We start from the raw sequence: 17,786 nt of genomic DNA, 5'->3' as shown, positions 1-17,786 counted from the left end.
ATATGAATATATTTCCATTTAAATACATAGAGAACTACCTGCCTCATTTTTAAAAATATGGCTCCAAAATACCTCATAGTGTACGGAATTTCTTTTCAGGGTAATAAAAATGTTCTAAAGTTAGACTGTGGTAATGGTTATGCAGCTTTGTGAATATACAAAAACCACTGAACTGTAAACTTTAGATTTTATGGTATATGAATTATATCTCGACAAAGCTATTTCACAAAAGAACAGGATGTCAAAAAAATATCCCATTTTAGGGAACTCCTATAATTTAAATAACTAATTCTCAATCAATGGGCATTTAGGTGTCTGCAGTTTTTCATGATTAAATGGCATGGATGCTCTATGTCTATCTTTGTACTCTTGTAGATCTAGAGGGAAGATTCTAGGCCTACACAACACAGCTCTGGATGGGAATGGAACGCAGGAATTCTGATGTTAGCTAGTGTAGTAGAAGCCACTTCAAATTTCTTCCAAGGATATGAAGGTTGTAACATGTGCTAAAGTACATTTTCTGTTGCGAGTAGGCCCGTGTTTCCCTCAGCAATCATGAGTAGGGGAGGAGGGGAAGGTGGTTGTCATCTAACGCCAATCTACCATAGCTGGGTGTAACTAGGCATCCTGGTTAGAGTACTCCAGATCCGCCCCTACCAGCTGGAGACCTAGGTCTGTTCCTGAACGGTTTTTGATCTGTGAAACCAAACAACTCATAGCGTTATTATGAGGATTGCGTGAACTGGCCCATCTGATGGGCTGGCCCCTGGCCAGGAGGTGCTCAGTAAGTGCTAGATCCTTCCCTTTGGTGGTTTAAAGACTCTAGACAAGGGCGCAGCAAACTCAGAGAGGCAAGAAAGACCCTGCTGAGTCCATTCACATGGTGTAGTTTCCGAGTGGTGACCTCAATAGGGAAGTCACCAGCCCTGTCCAGGCATGGACAGCAAAGATAACTATTTACAGTTGTAGAAAGTTGGAGCAAGTCCCAAGAAGAATCAGGAGAAGGAGGGCAAGGCCAGCAGCTGGCCTGTGAACTGACCCCGTCTTCCCAGAATCCTCAGCAGCCCTTCCCTGAGATGGGGTGGGGTGGGGAGTCATTTCACCTGTCTCTGGGGCCCAGGAATGGAGACTCCTCCTTGGCAGTAGCCTAGGCCATCCTGGATACAGGAGAACTGCAGACAAGGGGATACTACCAGAGGCCCCATCAGCCCCAGCCCTTACGAGGAATCACAAAGCTACCTTCTTCTAAGGACACCAGTGACTTCATGTTAACTCATTACATCTGCAAAGACCTCATTTCCAAATAAACTCACATTTTAAGGTTCCGGGTAGATATGAAGTCTGGGAGGGACCGGTCAACCAAGTACAGAATCTTTGGGAACAAATAAGAAATGAGATGAATAGCAAATTGCAGGCCAGAACATCTTCTGCTATAGTGCCCAAATGAGAACAGCCCCGAATGTCTTTTTACACTGTACTAGAAACAGTACAAAATAAAGTAAATGATTTCTATTTCTGGAATGAAAAACAATTTGATTATTATAACAAAAAATATGAACAGCATTCAGAGTTGTGTTGTGCATAAATGAGGCTCAGAAGTTGTCATATGAAAAGTTGAACATACCAAACATATTTAATCAGAATGGTAAATGTATTATGGTAAAGCTCATGGCTCTAATAAATTGTACAATCTTGGTGAGCGAAATAATGAAAAGAATACCTTACATTGGTTTCACACATGTATTTGAAATAAAAATTTTGTAAATTTTCAAATCAAAACTGTATCTATAAAGCAAGTGAGAATAATCAGAAAGCATTATCAGAACTTTTAACACAATCTAATGTATGGTTATAAATAATTATTTTTAGACATGAAATAGAATTTCAAAAAAGAATAAAAAAGCATGGATGTACCATTATGACTTAAATTAATGACCCTGCGTGTTATAAAACATAACTATTTAAATAAAACAAATTTTGGAAAATTTATAAATTAAGGCCATAAAATTTCCATCACTTTTTCCAAAACTTCAACTATTTCCATAGCATGTATTTTAAAATTACTTAAAATGTAAAATTCAAGACTTTGAAAATAGTTTATTGGTTGTTGTTCACCTTTTAAAGGTAAAAGAAGATCTAAAATACTATATCCAAATTTTATTGTCACGCTTGAGAAATATGGTTTCATTGATGTTCCTTGAAAACATTACTGGATTTTGTACACAGTAGGAGTACTAGAGCAGGGTAGAAAGGAAATACGGGAGATCTGGAGCTTCAGCCAAGATTTTAGAAACTGTTTCTAGACTCTGTAGTTTGGTGGTGGGTGCCTATGGTCTTGAAGCCTAGGTGCCCTCCTCCAGACTGGGCAGACTGGCTCAGCCTCTTTCGAGGATAGCTTGTCCAGAGACCCCTGGGTGATTTTGTGCATATTCCCCCCCTCCCCCCACCGCCACCCCCAGGCACATGACCAGTGACTAAATGATGAGGGGGCAGAGTAAAAGCCAGCTCCCTTGCCACCAGATGAATCAAACCCCATGGTACAACTCACACCCCAGCTCTCTCCATGGGATCAGGCAGTGAGTCAATTTCAGTGGAACCCTTATCTCTATTTAGTTTCTTCCCCTTTCCTGTCTTATTTGCCAGTCCCCTGTCCTCCTTCAATCACTCCCTCAATGCCATCTCAGGCTCTCTTACTCAAGCTCCTGTCCTCAGACCAGTAGCGTCTAACCCCCTAGCTCTGAGGGGTGTAATTAAAGATGTGAATCATGTCAATCACTTAAAGTATTTTCCTGATAACTTTTCACCATCTTTCATCAAATTAAGCAGTAGTATATCTCAAGACGTGGGAATCAAGATGATGAAAATTGGGAGGTTACTGGACCTTACTGAGAGCTTGAAGTGCTGCAGTGGCACAGAGTTTGGAGACGATGAAATCTTGCATGTTTATTTTAGTGGAAATAGTAAAATCTTTGGCAAAGGAAACATTTTAGAGAGCTTTATCCCTAAGTAGTGGTATTCTAACATAGGTTTTAATAATTTTAGATTTACAAGATTAATTTGATAAATGAAAGAAAAGTAGGAGATACTATAAAAATGAAGAAATATGGATACCACTTGTAACAAATCAATACGAAAAGAAAAAATAGAATATTTTAAAATAAATTACTATGTGTAAATGCATTTGTTGCTTGAGGGCAAAAGTGAAAATAAATTCTAAAGTCATTTAAATTTATTGAATCCTGACACTTTACCAAATGGTATTTGCAAAGTTCTGTGGAAGGATAACAAAAATTAAGCCAACAGATTAAATGATTTTTGTGATTTAGAAATACAAGATAGTAGAAATATTGGATATAGAAAATTTTCAAACAGCATCATAAGGACTATAAATTTCGTCATTGTTATTGTTCACTAGGGGCTGAGGATTTAAAACCATGAACAATATCAGTGACATAATGAGAAATTCTCTATTTATTGAGACTACATATTAATTAATGGCCACTGATTTCAAGGAATGCATTGGAAAAGTTCAATGACTTTTTGAACTTTTGAACAAAGGCAGTTCCTCATGTCTAATGATCCCAGTGAGCTCTGTCTCAAAAGATCACATCAACCATTTTCAAACACCAACAAAATTTTGACAATTATGAGAATGATTCCATTAATGATTTACAGGAAAATTTATATCACTTGTTAAGTATTTTTGTAATATAGCTTAGGTTATTTAGAGATAAAGTAGGGGTGATGATGGAATATATTTTAAAATTTTGGTCCATGCATCGAGTTACATATTTATATAACTCTACTGGTTGTTACATGTTTTCAATAATACCTCTGCCTGCCTCATAGAGGTTTTGTAAAAATTGAGATTATAAGTGTAAAGCTCTTAGATAACAGGAAGGAATATACTAACTTTACTGTTTGTATGACTATATTTATTGTTATAAGTATTATCGATAAGCTGAATTACTGTGGACCACGACAATGTGGATTTGGGCCCCAAGGGACATGCCAGGTCCATGGATGAACTTTTTCTGCTTCCATTTGAGCTGTCACTTCTGATTTATTGTCTAAACTTTAACAGATTGTGTTCCTTTTCCAGGGGCCTCACGAAAGCACTCCTAGCAACGTTTACTAACAGCTCTAAGTAGCACTTCCGCTGGTTTCCTGGCTGTCTTTGCATTCAAACTGCGGTCTACCAGCTTCCTGCCCCATCTGAAAGTTCCACACACAGAAATGTCCCAGACACGTCAGCATTTCTAAAAGGCCCCCAGTCCTCCCAGGCAGGATGGCTCTCAGGAACCCAGCTCTACCCTCTGCCCAGGCAAGGATGGATGATGGTGGGTAAAGTGTCAAAAACCAAACCTCCAATTCCCTGTGGCAGAAATTCTGGCATATTTCCAGGGTCACCCCAGAAATGAAACTTGCAGGGTTTTTTTCCCTCCCTCCTCTATAATAAAAGAAATTGCCACAGTTTGAAAAATCACTATCAATCACTGAGTGTCGTTTTTTGTTTAAAGAGTGGGTGCCTCAGAAATAACTTTTACTGTCAGAAAGGAATAAAGGGACTTTTACAAACTGAGGACTAAATAAGATGTTTTGTTTCCAGATAATGTCAGCCAGGCAAGGTGGAAATGGTGGTGACAGAAGCAGATCCTGGCTCTGTTCAGACCCCTAGTGGTGGCTACGTATGAGACTGGGAAAAACTGGCCACCACAGGCTGGGACCTGGGGAGCCCGAGCAAGGAGCACCTGGGATGAGTTGATACTGGAGGTTGAATGGTGTCCTGGAACAACTCACACCTGGGCAGGAACCTGGCTTCCTCACAGAGAGGATACCTGTTCATGTGCAAGACCTGTAGGGCCAATCCCAAGTGGTCCAGTCACAGCTCCCTCCACTTGGGAAGACCCCTCACTTCAGACTGGTGACCCCAGAATATGTGGATTTACTTCAGAGCCGAGAGAATTCTGAGTCAGGTAGAAGTGAACCATGGTACACCCTGGGATGTCGTTTAGAGACTCTGAGACAGCTGTTAAAATTCAGAGCCCCAGGTTTCATCACCTGCAAGTCTGGAGTGGGGCCTAGGAATCAGCACTGATCAAAATCGGGCATTTATGATGTCATGCTTGTGTGTGTGCTCTAGATAGCCAATGTTTGCTCTCGGAGACTAAACCAACCTTCCATTAAATTCCTTTTGATGTAGGCCACATCCAGAGAGAGATGATCAGGCAGGTTTATACAAAGATAATATAACGGCCATATGTCTAACTTTCTTTCTCTCACTGTTCAACTTCCCATCTAGCCTGAGTTGGAGGCAACTCTCTTCTTACAAAATCTCATTGAGGAATACACGTTGGCCAAACCAACCAGTCGTTGTGTCAAGCTTGTGCAGACAACTGTAATTTCTTGAACTTCGTCAAAAAGGAGGAAGTTGTCTAAACGACTCACCACTATGGTGCCTCCACGCCCCCTTTGTCCTCTTCTTTGATTTCATCTGGGAGAGAGTTGGAGTCATTAGAACGGATTGTTCCTTTGGGGCATTTTTTTCTTCTGTCACATCTAAGACTTGAGTCTCCAAACCAAACCGTGATGTGGAAAAAGAGTCTTCTTGTGTGTCTTTTCTCACTTTCGGCTCTAAATGCTGCACTGGATTGTGAGACGAGAACAGGAACAAACAGTAAGTTTCATTTATCTTTCTCTTGCACTAAAAACAACTTCACCGAAACAGTGGATGGTCAGCTTTAAACATGATCGTTCGCGAATAAGTTTTTCTATGTTTTTAGATGAACAATCAAAGAGTGAAGTCTTTTCCTTTACCTGTTTGAAATGAAATGATTTTAGGGAGGGAGTTGTACTCCCTTGTAAAGTGGAGTTAATAAAAGTACCTACCTGTGGGGAGGCGGGGAGCTGTTGTGAGGACTGAGTAAGACAAGGCGTGTCCCTCAGCACAGTGCCTGGTATATGGTGAGCTATCAAGAAATGCCAACCTAGGCTGTTGTTAGTATATGAAATGTGAAAGTTCTGTTACACCCCCTCCAATCCCTCTCTCCTCTCCACTTCTCGAAGCAAGAGCTATCAACAGTCAATTTCTATTCAAGATCACAGTAAACAAACTCTTCTGTGACTTGTCCTTTTCACAGACATCTTTTTAAGTAGTAAATGTACATTTAGCTTTTCCGCGCCCCCAACAATGGCATTTCACATGACTTGGCCATAATTCATTTAACCATTCCTTATTGAGTGTTCCCTTTCTTGGTAACATAAACAATGCCGCAATGAATATCCTTGTACAAAACATCCTTTGTGGACACATGAGAGTGTGAGAGAATCTCTGTAGGATAAGATTCTAGAAGTGAAATTGCTGGGTCGAAAGGCATCTCTATTTAAATTATTACAGATATAGCTCAGTTGTCCTCTCAACATACTGAACCTATACATGGTCACCAATGGTGACCACTCACATGGGTGAGTGTGTGTCCCAATCCCCCTCTCCAAGGGTGAATACAATCACTTTTTAATTTGTGCCAATCTAATGAATAAAAAATAATCTCAGTGTTGTTTTAATTTGCAGTTCTCTCCTCACTCGTAGAGTTGAGCATCTTTTTTCATGTTTATTGACCATGAAAGCTCCAGCTTTCATATATAAAGGAAATTTATGGATGGCTACCAGGTTGGGAAGAGAGGTGAGGTCTTATCTTGAAGCTGAGCTTACATAACAGAAACTGTTAATTGTCCAGATCAAAGAGTGAGAGGGAGGTGCATGGCATGTTCAGTGGTCTAAACCCTCCTCCACCCATGCGATCCCTAGGCCCCAGCACTATTTAAGGCCTTTTAAATTTCGTCTTCTGGGAATTACCTATTCAGGTTATTTGCCCATTTATTTGATAATGTATCTTTTCTTATTGATTTGCTATGGGTTTGTGTATACAAAAAGAATCCTTTGCTTTCATTTATGTATTTTCTTCTAGGCTGTCACTTATCTCAATTTTGCCATAGAGAAGTTTAAAGTTTTAGGGTAGTCAATTTTTTCAATCTTTTCTTTATGGCTCCTATTTTGTGTGCCTTAGAAGATCTGTTCCTAGCAGATGATGTAAAAAACATTTCCCTATATTCCTCTTAATTCTTTTACAGTCTTATTTCTTTATATTAGATTTTCTGATGAGGTCCCCCCCACCCCGGCATTTTTAAATTATAAAATACAAATACACAAGCTGTCAAAGACTACTGGGATCATGTCAAAAAAAAAAAAAAAAAACTTAAGAGCTGGTATGGAGATGCTTCCTATGTCTCAGAAATGGAACAATAAGACTAATAACCTCGGTAGATTGAAACATATTAAAGTCATTTAAATCTATGAGTTCATAATGATTCTTAAACAAACATAACAATATAAGAAAAATATCTTAAAGTTATAAGATTCTAGGGAACCAATTCATTATTTTCAAAACTGGTCAAAAAAGGGCAAGAGCCAAGCATTTATTCTGCCTTTTCTACGTAAACTGTACCTCAGTGCAACCAAAGAGTTGACAAAGGCAAGTTTCTCTTCAGATAACTTTAGATGATAAATTAAGAAGAAATAACAGAATTAGTATATCACCATTTTGCAACCTCTAATGAATAATGCTCTCAGGTAATTATTGTCAAACGCACTAATGAACAAAAAGAGAGATAATTAAACATTATGTGCCTCTTAATGGAAGGACACACTACCTCCTGTGATGCATACTTGCTAAATAAAAGCTAATCTGAAGTTCATCAAGCCTCCTGACAAGGACAGAGGAACGTGGTAAATGATACCATGGCAATGGGATCAACAAAACCCATGGAAAACATGAAAGAACAAAGAACTTGTTATCTTCAACAAATAAATTGCTGAGGGAGAGAAAGAGATGGAAAAGTCTATAGATTTAAAAAGACATGAAATATATCGGTTAATTAAAATGAATTACAGTTAATTACCATTTTGGATCCCCCGCCCCCCGCCCCAAAAAAAGAATCAGACAATTGGGGAAATTTGAACACTAACTAGATATTTGATACATTTTTAAAACAGTGTTAATTTTTAGGTGTGACAATTGTATTGTTATGTTTACAAAAGAGTCCTTATCTTTTAATGAGAGATACGAACTATCAATGTCCTCTAGTCAAAGGTCACCAGGGACACACATGTAGTTGAACAAAGCTGGGTTTGAGGAGAAAATGCATACCGTGAGAATCATGGGATGTCTCAGCAAGAGGGTGTTAGAAAGGTCTTATAAGATTTGGACTTCTGTTAGGTGATTTGGAAGAAGATACAAAGCAACAGGCTTTACTCTGGATTGTATTCTTTTAGGAAGTGGAAATAATGATATAATTGGGTATCTTAATAATTGTTTCCTAAAAGGCAAAAACTAGCAAAGCAAAAGCTGTGAGTGATAAATGTACAGCTGAAACTTACTGGATTTCATTAACTGATGTCGCCATAAAAAAAATTAATTAATTTTTTTAAATCCTTAAAAAAATTAATTAAATAAAAAAGAAACATAAAAAAAAAAGCTGTGACTGATAAAGAAGCAGCAGTCACACTACTTCTTAATCATTTTAGGGGTATGTTTGGCCATTTTTGTGCTTTGGATGACATTCATGACTTTATCTGTGGTCAGACATGATTAAAGAGTTGTCTTGTTTTTGTCTTGATCTCTCGTGGTCATAGAGTGGCCCTGTCTGGTGTTGACATTCTAGCTGTGAGTGACAGGTCAGTTCTTAACCAGTCCAGTTCCCAACTGTCAAGGCCTGCTTTTCTCTTTCTTAATATTGAAATGTATGAATGAAATAGCATGTGGTTTGGGGTTTGCTTTAAAACAATGGAAAGGGGTGGGGGCAGGTGAAACAGGACCAACCATGGGTTGATAATTGTTGAAGCTGGGTGACAGGCCCATGAGGGATCATTACACTCTCTTCTCTATTATTATGTTTAAGAATTCCTATTTTCCAAAATGTTTAAAATAAACTATGGACAAAACGAGCCACCAGACATATTTAGTCATAGAACCTGGAACTTTAATATTTCTAAGTCAGCATACCAGTCTTTAGAGAGTCTACTTCAGGCTCTTACTGGCAAGAAAGGGAGCTAGTACAGAAGAGCTTGCCAAGGCCACCCATCCCTCATCGAGGCTCCCTCATACACTGGTCGGCCTGGCAGTGCAGGCAAGACATGCCTCCCTTAGGAAAGTTCACCAGGAACAGTGTCTCCACCACCTTACCACTAAATGTGGCCAGAAGACCACTGAGTTACTATCAAGGGATGGTAACAAGAATTTTCTCTTGTGTTATTTTGTCTTCCAGAATCCATTTCTCCACATTTGAACGCAAAAACGAAAGTAGTCATGAAGGGTCAAAATGTATCTCTAATTTGTTTCAACCAGAACGAGTCCCCACAGATCTCCTATTCTTTGTTTCGGCACAACCAACACCTAAGAACCCAGGAAGGAAAAGGTGAACCTGTGATTTTTAATCTAAGCATCTCGGAAGCCCATGATTTAGGTCCCTACAAATGCAAAGCCCAAGCTGCCAACTGTTCAAGATATAGTCGTGAGTTTAACTTCACATTCGTCGGTAAGTAGAGCACTCGATACTCAGGGCTCTGTGATTTGTGGGACTCTCTCGTCCTACAATGGACTCTCTGTTCCCCTTGCGAGCACTCACTCAAGAGCCTGGAAAGTATGTCACTGAGATCTTTAGTCTTAATAATTGCATTTTGCTTTCTCTCCCAAAGATTTTTGGCTATTTCAGATAAAATAGCTGATTACCTTAGACCAAAAGTCTTAAATTGACAACTTAGAAAATTGTCGAGATCTTTTCTAGATGCTTTACTCTAGGATTCCCATCAGGTAGGCAAAAATGACTTTTTCTCTGAAGATTCAAGTAAGAAGTCTTACAATCAGTGCCGGACCTTGTGGCAAGGGTCTACGAAGCTCCAGGCTTTGCCCGCCTTCTTTTCTTTGCTGTGACCCCCCAACCAGGTGCCCCAATGGCCAGTGCTCTCTTTCTGCCCAATCATATCTTATTACTTCTATATTTTTCTCTCCCATCTTCCCACCCTAAGCCTCTAATGATCTAGAATTAATGGGCTCCTCTATGAAGGTGACTTTCATAATAAAACTCCTCGGAGAGGCAGAGAGGGTTTCCAGATAATACATGGACAGTTTACCTGGAGTCTTTTAAACATAGGTGCCCCGACTTTCTGCTCAGATCTTTAAGTGATTCTCTAGGTCTATGGTCTCTAGCATAGGAGCCACTCGCCACATGCGGCTATTTAAATTAAAATTAGATAAAATAAAAAATTTGGTTCCTCAGTCTCCTTAGCCACATTTCAAATGCTCAGTAGCTACAGGAGGCTGGTGTCTATTGTATTAGATGACACAGACATTAGAACCTTTCCATCATTACAGAAAGTTCTACTGAATGCCTCTGCTCTAAGTCAATGGATCTTAGCTTTTTAGGTTACAACCATTTTAATAAGCTAATGATAGAGATGCATACTTTCCCTAATAAATACTCATGAAACTATAGATGCAAATTTCTGCACGAGGCTTTAGGGGAGGCCAAGGGCTCTGGATTAGAACCAACCATCTTAGGACAATTTTGAACACAAGATAAATGGATGCCATAATTATCAAAGAAATGTGAAGAACAGAGTGGGTTCTGCAAACCTGGGGTGTGGTGGATACTTTGTGATGGCCCTGGGGTGTGGTGGATACTTTGAGGGCAGTACTCTGGCTGATAATATTCTCAGGTGGTCAGACTTCTGCTGGACTGGGCAGCCTGGTATTGCAGAATGTACGATCGGGAGACCTGTGTACCACTGCTTTCTGTGCAACTGTGGATATTCCATTTGGATTTATTTTAGATGTATCTCCAATCCTCAATTATTTAAGTATAAATTGAGAAGATCGGCAGTGTGATCCTTAACATTGTCTAATTTTAACTCGGTGAGAATCTCAGTCAATGGTGGACAGAATGTGGCCAAGAAGGTAGGGATGCACTTAGCAGGGAAAGCATCTGATTGCCATTCACATCACTGAGAAAAGATGTGACGCTGTGAGAAAAGATGGTGAGACCCACTACTGGTGTGGCTTTCCGCCCTTTGAATGCAAGGAATAAGCTCAGTCTTAGCTGATTTATAAACTTGATGACTGAAGCCTTAAATCAACTGATTAAAAAAACCTAAGTCATCATTTCCTGACCTTCTGTCCTACAGATATGTATAAAATCTTCCCACATCCTGCCTTCCAAGGAAATGCACAGGTTTCCTGCCATTTGTTACAGTAATTATGCTGTATTGTAGAACTGTTTTTGATAGATTATAAAACTCTATCATCTTCATCTAGGTCAGATTAATAGATATCTATCGAGTGCCTACCCTGTGCAAGTAATTGTGTTGGATGCTACCAGCGTGTCAGGGATATGAGCCATGAACCCAAATTCATTAATCATTAATCCACTTATCAAATGTTTAATGATAGCCCAAATGTACCCTGGATATACATTAATTCCTACCCTGGTAGAACTTAGTCTTGTTGGGGAGACACAAAACTCAAGTACTCAAACAAATAAATTCACAATCCCAAACTATGTTGATTTTTATAAAGAAAAAGGAAACCACACAGTGCTGGAAAGAAGCAGGGGATGGGGGAGAGTAGTTAGGGAAGGCCTTTCAAGGGGATGCCACTCAAGTAGAGCCCTGAAAGATGAGAAGGAGTTAGCTATGCAAAGAAACAGGGAAAGAGAGGCTCTAGTTAAGGGACAATAGTCTGTGCAGGGGCTCCAACTGGGGAAAGAACTTGGCTGGTTGGGAAGGCCAATATGGCTGAAGGTCAGATGAGGGGAGTGTAACTCCAAGTGAGACTGGAGAGGGAGGTGGGGCCAAGTCAGGCAAGGCCTATGACCCAATTTATTATCTTGGAAGTTAATTCAATCTAGGTGGCTCAGGGCCAGAGTGGATTGCGTAGGGGACTGGTTGGGAGGCCCCTGCAGTCATCCAGGAGACAAACGATGGTGGAGATGGACAGATGTAGATGGATTCAAGAAATATTTTGGAGGAAGAAACAATAGGACTTACTGGATGATTAGATTTGGAATCACAGGTAGGGAAGATAGCACAAGAATGGCTTCCAGATGTCTAAAGTGACCAGCAAATGAGGAGTCGTGCCATTTACTAAGATGGGCAAAAATGAATAATGGGGGCATGGAGAGTGGGTATAAAGTCTTGTTTATGCAAGATGTAGAAGTTAGAGATTCTGCTGCACAACAGTCTGCCCAGAGTTAACAATACCGTGCTGTGCACTTAAAATTTTTTAAGAAGGTAGATCTCGTGTTAACTGTTCTTAGCATGGTAAAATGAATGAATGAATGAATGGATTTTTTTAAAAGAATAGGATTTTAATATATGTTTATTTACCTACTGATAGATTCATTAACTAGCAGATTAACTGGATTTCACTTTCAAACAGGTTATACTTGAGGTGACCATGAAACATCCAAGTGAATCATGAAATAAAAAGTAGAAAAAAATAATATGAAGATGAGACCAAGGGCTACAGGAGGCAGAGGAGGACGGAGCACTTCTATCTGGCAGATTTAGGAAAAGTCTTATTAGGAAGGTGGCAGCTGAATGAGCCTTCAAGGACTCCTTGAATTTTTTTTTTTTGATAACTGGTTTATCGCATAGTAGCAACTCCTATACCCTGATCACTGTGATGCTGTAATGCCCTTTCCTGGTCCTGTTACAGGCCCTCAGGAAAGTTTACATTTTTCCAGTTATTTCAGATATCAATCCTTGGTCCAGTTTGAATCATTCCCGTCTCAGAGAGGAGTCTCTGCTTCTACATAAATTTCAACACCTCTTTCCTGAATTATAAAGGTAGATTTCAGTTCCATAGGAAGAGTGTCCTATTGGTGCTATTCCCAAAGCTGCTCTCTGAGGCCACCATCACTGGGTGCCATTCTGTCAAAGATGCTGCCACAGGGATTCCTGCTTGGGGAAGGAGTGGAGTAAGGAGACTCTTAAATTATTTTCTTTGATTTTATTTATACTTTGGTCCCCATATTTTTTTACATTGTAAAAAAAAAATCTTCTTGGAAGTCGGCCCTGGCTCTGCCATTTACTGTGCGACCTTAGGCAAGTTACTTAAACTCTATGGATCACAATTGGTTCATTTGTGGAATGAGCGTGATATATCCACTTTGTTGTACTGTTGCGAAGTGGAATGAGATGAAGTAGGTCAGGAGCCTGACACATGATGCTCAACAACTATCCTTCCTTTTCTATAATACTGTTTTATTAATGAATTATATAATAAATCATATAGCTGGATTCTTCCACAAAATAGGGTATGACCTGACAGCCTATCAGATCCACACATTTCCTGTCGAGAAGTTCCCTTGAATCTATTTATCAAGGTTACTTCCTGCTTAGCCACATACTCACTGGCCTTTCTTACTGGGCTGCAAGCTTCTTAACTTCTCAAGAAGGGTGTCATTCATCTTGGGGATCAACAGCAGGACTAGAGTAGAGATTCAGTTCATGTTTGTGACCGAGTGAGTGAACCCAATCTGCCTATCCCTGTAACACATACTTTCATTTTTCTAGACCCAGTGACCACACCAATGCTGAACATTCGGACAGAAACAGACCAGTATATAACACTACACTGCATCTCGCTCAATGGCTCTCTTCCCATCAATTATACTTTCTTTAAAAATGACATCGCCGTGTCATCAGTTATTTCCAAGTATGTCAGGGAGCCTGCTGAATTTAATTTAACCAAGAAGAACACTGGAAAAAAGGAAGAATACAGGTGTAAAGCTAGAAACAGATTGCCTGACCATGCAAAATACAGTCAATCCTTCACCATGCCCTCAACAGGTAAGGGCTACCTGAGCTCTTTTTGGCTTTGCTTCTAGAAATTTCTTCTGCCTGTCCACTTCCCACTTTGGCCACCTGCTTCCAAGGGCCTTTCCTTTGGTAGGGTCCACACAAACTCTGACGGTTCCACTTTTTGGAAAAACAAAACAAATCACAGAAAAAAGCCTAGATGCTGGGGCAGGAAAGGACCTTGCTCGTAGTGAGACCACCAGACCTGACCCTGCTTCCTGCCCTGACCATCCACTACCCAGGCCCTAAGCAATCTCCTTAGAATCTGCATCTCTTTGGGAGCTGCCAGATCTCTTGATTTCCTTTTGCTTTTCATTGTTTTTAATTGACTTCTAAGACCCATGCCTGCTCGTTTGGCTCTTTATTGCTCCACTGCTAATGCTTGGTGAGGCTAGACTTCCAGTACCATCCTTAGCTTGGGGCAAGAGGGCCCCCTGTCCTAACCTTGTGTTTTGAAGGGCATTGCTCTGGTGCTTCTTGGCTGCTTACCTTCCCACAGGCTGAGGAGTCCAGGGGGCCATGGGAATATGGCTACCTAGACGCTATATCCCTATTTTTCTATACCACACTCTGGGTACCTGGACCTGAATTCTCTACCCAATCTGATCAGAACTCACCTAACAGGGCCCACACAAGCCTCTCTCCCAGCTCATCCTCCCAAGGGTAAACAGTGAGGATGTGAGCATTCCTGGACCCAACTCAAGGCTGCTGCTCATGTGGGGCATGAATGGCGTTCGGACGTGCAGGCTGGGGAGGTCCCCATGCATGTGAGGCCCCTTAGGGTGCAGGTCAGGGCCTGGGTGGGAAGGGGGCGAGGCCGGAGCTGGGGCGGCCTCTCCCCATGCTGCCAACTCTCAAGAGTTGCAGGTGTCCATAGCAGTACAGGCACTGGGGTTCACAGTCCACTGGTTAACTTGAAAGACAGCCATGATTGCCCTCTCTAGAACACTTCACAGCTCAATGTCATTGGAAAAGAAAGCAGTATGGTGACCAGTGAATGCTGTCTTCTTCCAGGCGGAGACAGCTGTCCTTTCTGCCTGCAGTTACTGCTTCCAGGGTTATTACTGGTGCTAATCGTAATAATCTTAATTCTGGCATTTTGGATACTACCAAAGTACAAAACAAGTAAGTTCTTTAGGAGTTTTATCATGTTTTCCATGGGTTTTGGATACAGACAGCAGGGAAGAGGGTAAAGAGGAAGGGAAAGGGGGATCGGAAATGGATGTGAAAAAAATGTAAAGAAGAAAAAGCTGCGAAAGGGGAAGGTAAATGAAATAGACTTGCTGTATGGTGCACATGTAAGATAGTTCCTGTTTCTCCAGTAAGAGCTTTTCTTACACAGATTGCTCATGGGTATTCGACCTGTGAGATCACACAGGGCCCCGTGTGCTAAGAGCCCCGCGCTCAGTTAAATGCTCTGCTGTCACTGTCTTGAAATTCTTGATACTTCTTTTTCTCTTTAAAATTACTTTTTAATTGTGGTAAAACATATATATATATGTGTGTGTGTATATATATATGTATATACACATATATATATAGAGAGAGAGAACAATAAAATGTACCATCTTAACCACTGTTAAGTACACAGTTGAGTAGCATTAAGTACATTCTCATTGGTATGTGACCATCACCACTATCTATCCACAGAATTGTTCTCATCTTACAAAACTGAAACTCTGCCTCCATTAAACACTAACTCACCATTCATTTCCCCCTCCTCCCAGCCCCCTGGCTACCACCATTCTACTTTCTGTCTCTATGAATTTGACTACTTAGGACCTCATATAAATGGAATCATACTGTATTTATTCTTTTGTGACTGGCTTATTTCTCTTAGCATAATGTCCACAATCCATGTGTCAGAATTTCCTTCACTTTTAAATCTGGAGAATATTTCATTATAGAGATATAGCTATAGATATAGATATACACCTTCACTTTGTCTATCCATTCATCCATCAATGGACTCATGGGTTACTTCCACCTTTGGGCTATTGTGAATAATGTGCTATGAACATCGGTATACAAATCTTAATAATTTTTAACAAGAGGCCCCTCATTTTTACTTTGCACCGAGCCCTGCAAAATGATGTAGCAGATCCTGATTGCCGGCTCTGCAAAGGCAAGAGCTCTGCCTTGTATTTTTCAGCATCCTCGCTGGGTCTGCCACTTGTAGGATGCTCAGTACGTGAAGACAAACGAGACTGTCCTTCCTCTCTTCCCCGCCTTAAGTGCGGCATCAAGCCCCAGTTACTGCTTTTCACTAGTCACATCTTATGGCCACCTCTAGTTAAGATTTCAAGATGGCCTTTTCATTTGGCACACAAGTATGGAAGAATATCAAAATGCGCACAAAAGACAGTCTGTGTCTCAGCACTGGCACTCACCAGTGAGCCAAGGGGCATTGGGCAGGCTCCTTCACCTGCCTGAGTCTCGGCATTCTGACCTGTAGAATGGGGTCATGGGAGACACTGTCACAACTGGGCAGAGAACTAAGTGATAAATGTTAGGCTCTTGTCCCTCCCTCCATCTCTAGAGAGTTACAATTCAGAGAAGACAGGGGACTCAGCTGCCATGAAACCTGAAAGTATATGTCAAAATTTATACCTCTCACACATTTTTTTCTTTTCTGCACACACCACACACCACATCTATTTTTAAAACCTCTTTCCCTTTCCTACAAAAAGTCCAGGGTTTTGCAAAAGTGGAATTAATATTCTTGACTACTGGCCACAGCTAAATAGAACTTAGCTGGGCAATTTATTCTCTCTTGCAGATATAATAAAGCTTTTTACAGATTGTTCTCTTCAGCAAAGGAAAGAAAATGTGCCTTTGGCCATCTGAAGCGCAATCTGATAGGTGAAAGATGTCACTTGCAGAGCTGGGAAAATAGAAGGGGTTCTGGCATGCAGTCTAGTCCACGGTTTTCCTTCAATAGAAAACATTTAGGCCATTGGAGCAGATCATTCTTTGTTTCAGAACTTTGGGGGATTCTGTTCCTTGGCAGAGGAGATGAGAAAAATGTGGTGGAATTGGCTTAATTTAATTAATTCTGTACCGATTTATGTAGGAAAAGCTATGAGAGAAAAGGTGCCCAGAAGGTATGGAAAGACGCCCATGGAAGTTGGACTATATGCAAATGTAGTGGGTAAGAGAACTTTGTTGGGTCTTTTGATTACTTGGTTTGCTGGTTCTAGATTTTCATCTTATTTTTTTAAGGTCATATAGACACATAGGTAAAAAATTGAAGAAAGTATACAGTATCCCCCTCCCACCTTTGATGCCCAGTCCCACTTGCCAGGGGCAATAACCAGTTTTTTAAATCCTTCCACAAATAGTCTTATGCTGGCATCTAAACAAATGGTAGCAATGGCAGCATGCCACAGATAGGCCAGCCTACATTTTTTTTTTCACTTAATATATCTTGGAGATTTTTAAAATATCAATCAAGAATGATCCACACTGTGTCCCAAAGCCCTTTACGATCACCTCTTATGCTACTTTATGGTAAGCAGACCCACGACCTTGACCAACAATGAGAACCGTCCCAACCAATGCTGGCATAGGGCCAGCCACATTCTAGACACGGTGCTAAGCAATTTACCTGCTTTGTCCAACACAAACACCACTAACTCCCAATTTACGTTGTTCCCATCTTACAGATGAGTCTGCGCCAGGCTCGGAGCCAAGGCAGCGTGTTTCCACAGTCCAGGATGGTAAGTGCTCTTTGCAAAGTCCAGAGGCTGCACGCCATTGTGAGGGCAGCTGGCTAAGCCACTGCCCTCAAGTGATCGGAGATTCAGTTTACAGGCTCAATAATTCTTCCTTGTCTTTTGCTCAGAAACCAGACTCTCCCAGGAGATACATT

General features: G+C 40.7%; 1 protein-coding gene across 1 annotated transcript; it reads left to right on the top strand.

The window, feature by feature from the left end:
• Window positions 1-5,589: 5,589 nt before the first annotated feature.
• MILR1 (mast cell immunoglobulin like receptor 1) lies at window positions 5,590-17,146 on the top strand. Its single transcript, XM_011368579.2, has 5 exons — window positions 5,590-5,677; window positions 9,325-9,594; window positions 13,631-13,906; window positions 14,930-15,040; window positions 16,989-17,146. Exons 1-5 carry the CDS (start codon window positions 5,590-5,592, stop codon window positions 17,144-17,146), a joined length of 903 nt encoding a protein of 300 aa, XP_011366881.1.
• The last annotated feature ends 640 nt before the right edge of the window (window positions 17,147-17,786 follow it).

This window comes from Pteropus vampyrus, unplaced genomic scaffold, assembly GCF_000151845.1.
Source record: "Pteropus vampyrus isolate Shadow unplaced genomic scaffold, Pvam_2.0 Scaffold143, whole genome shotgun sequence".
Lineage (NCBI taxonomy): Eukaryota > Metazoa > Chordata > Mammalia > Chiroptera > Pteropodidae > Pteropus > Pteropus vampyrus.
The sequence above is the reverse complement of the archived record's forward strand: the minus strand, read 5'-3'. Positions and strand labels throughout refer to the sequence as shown.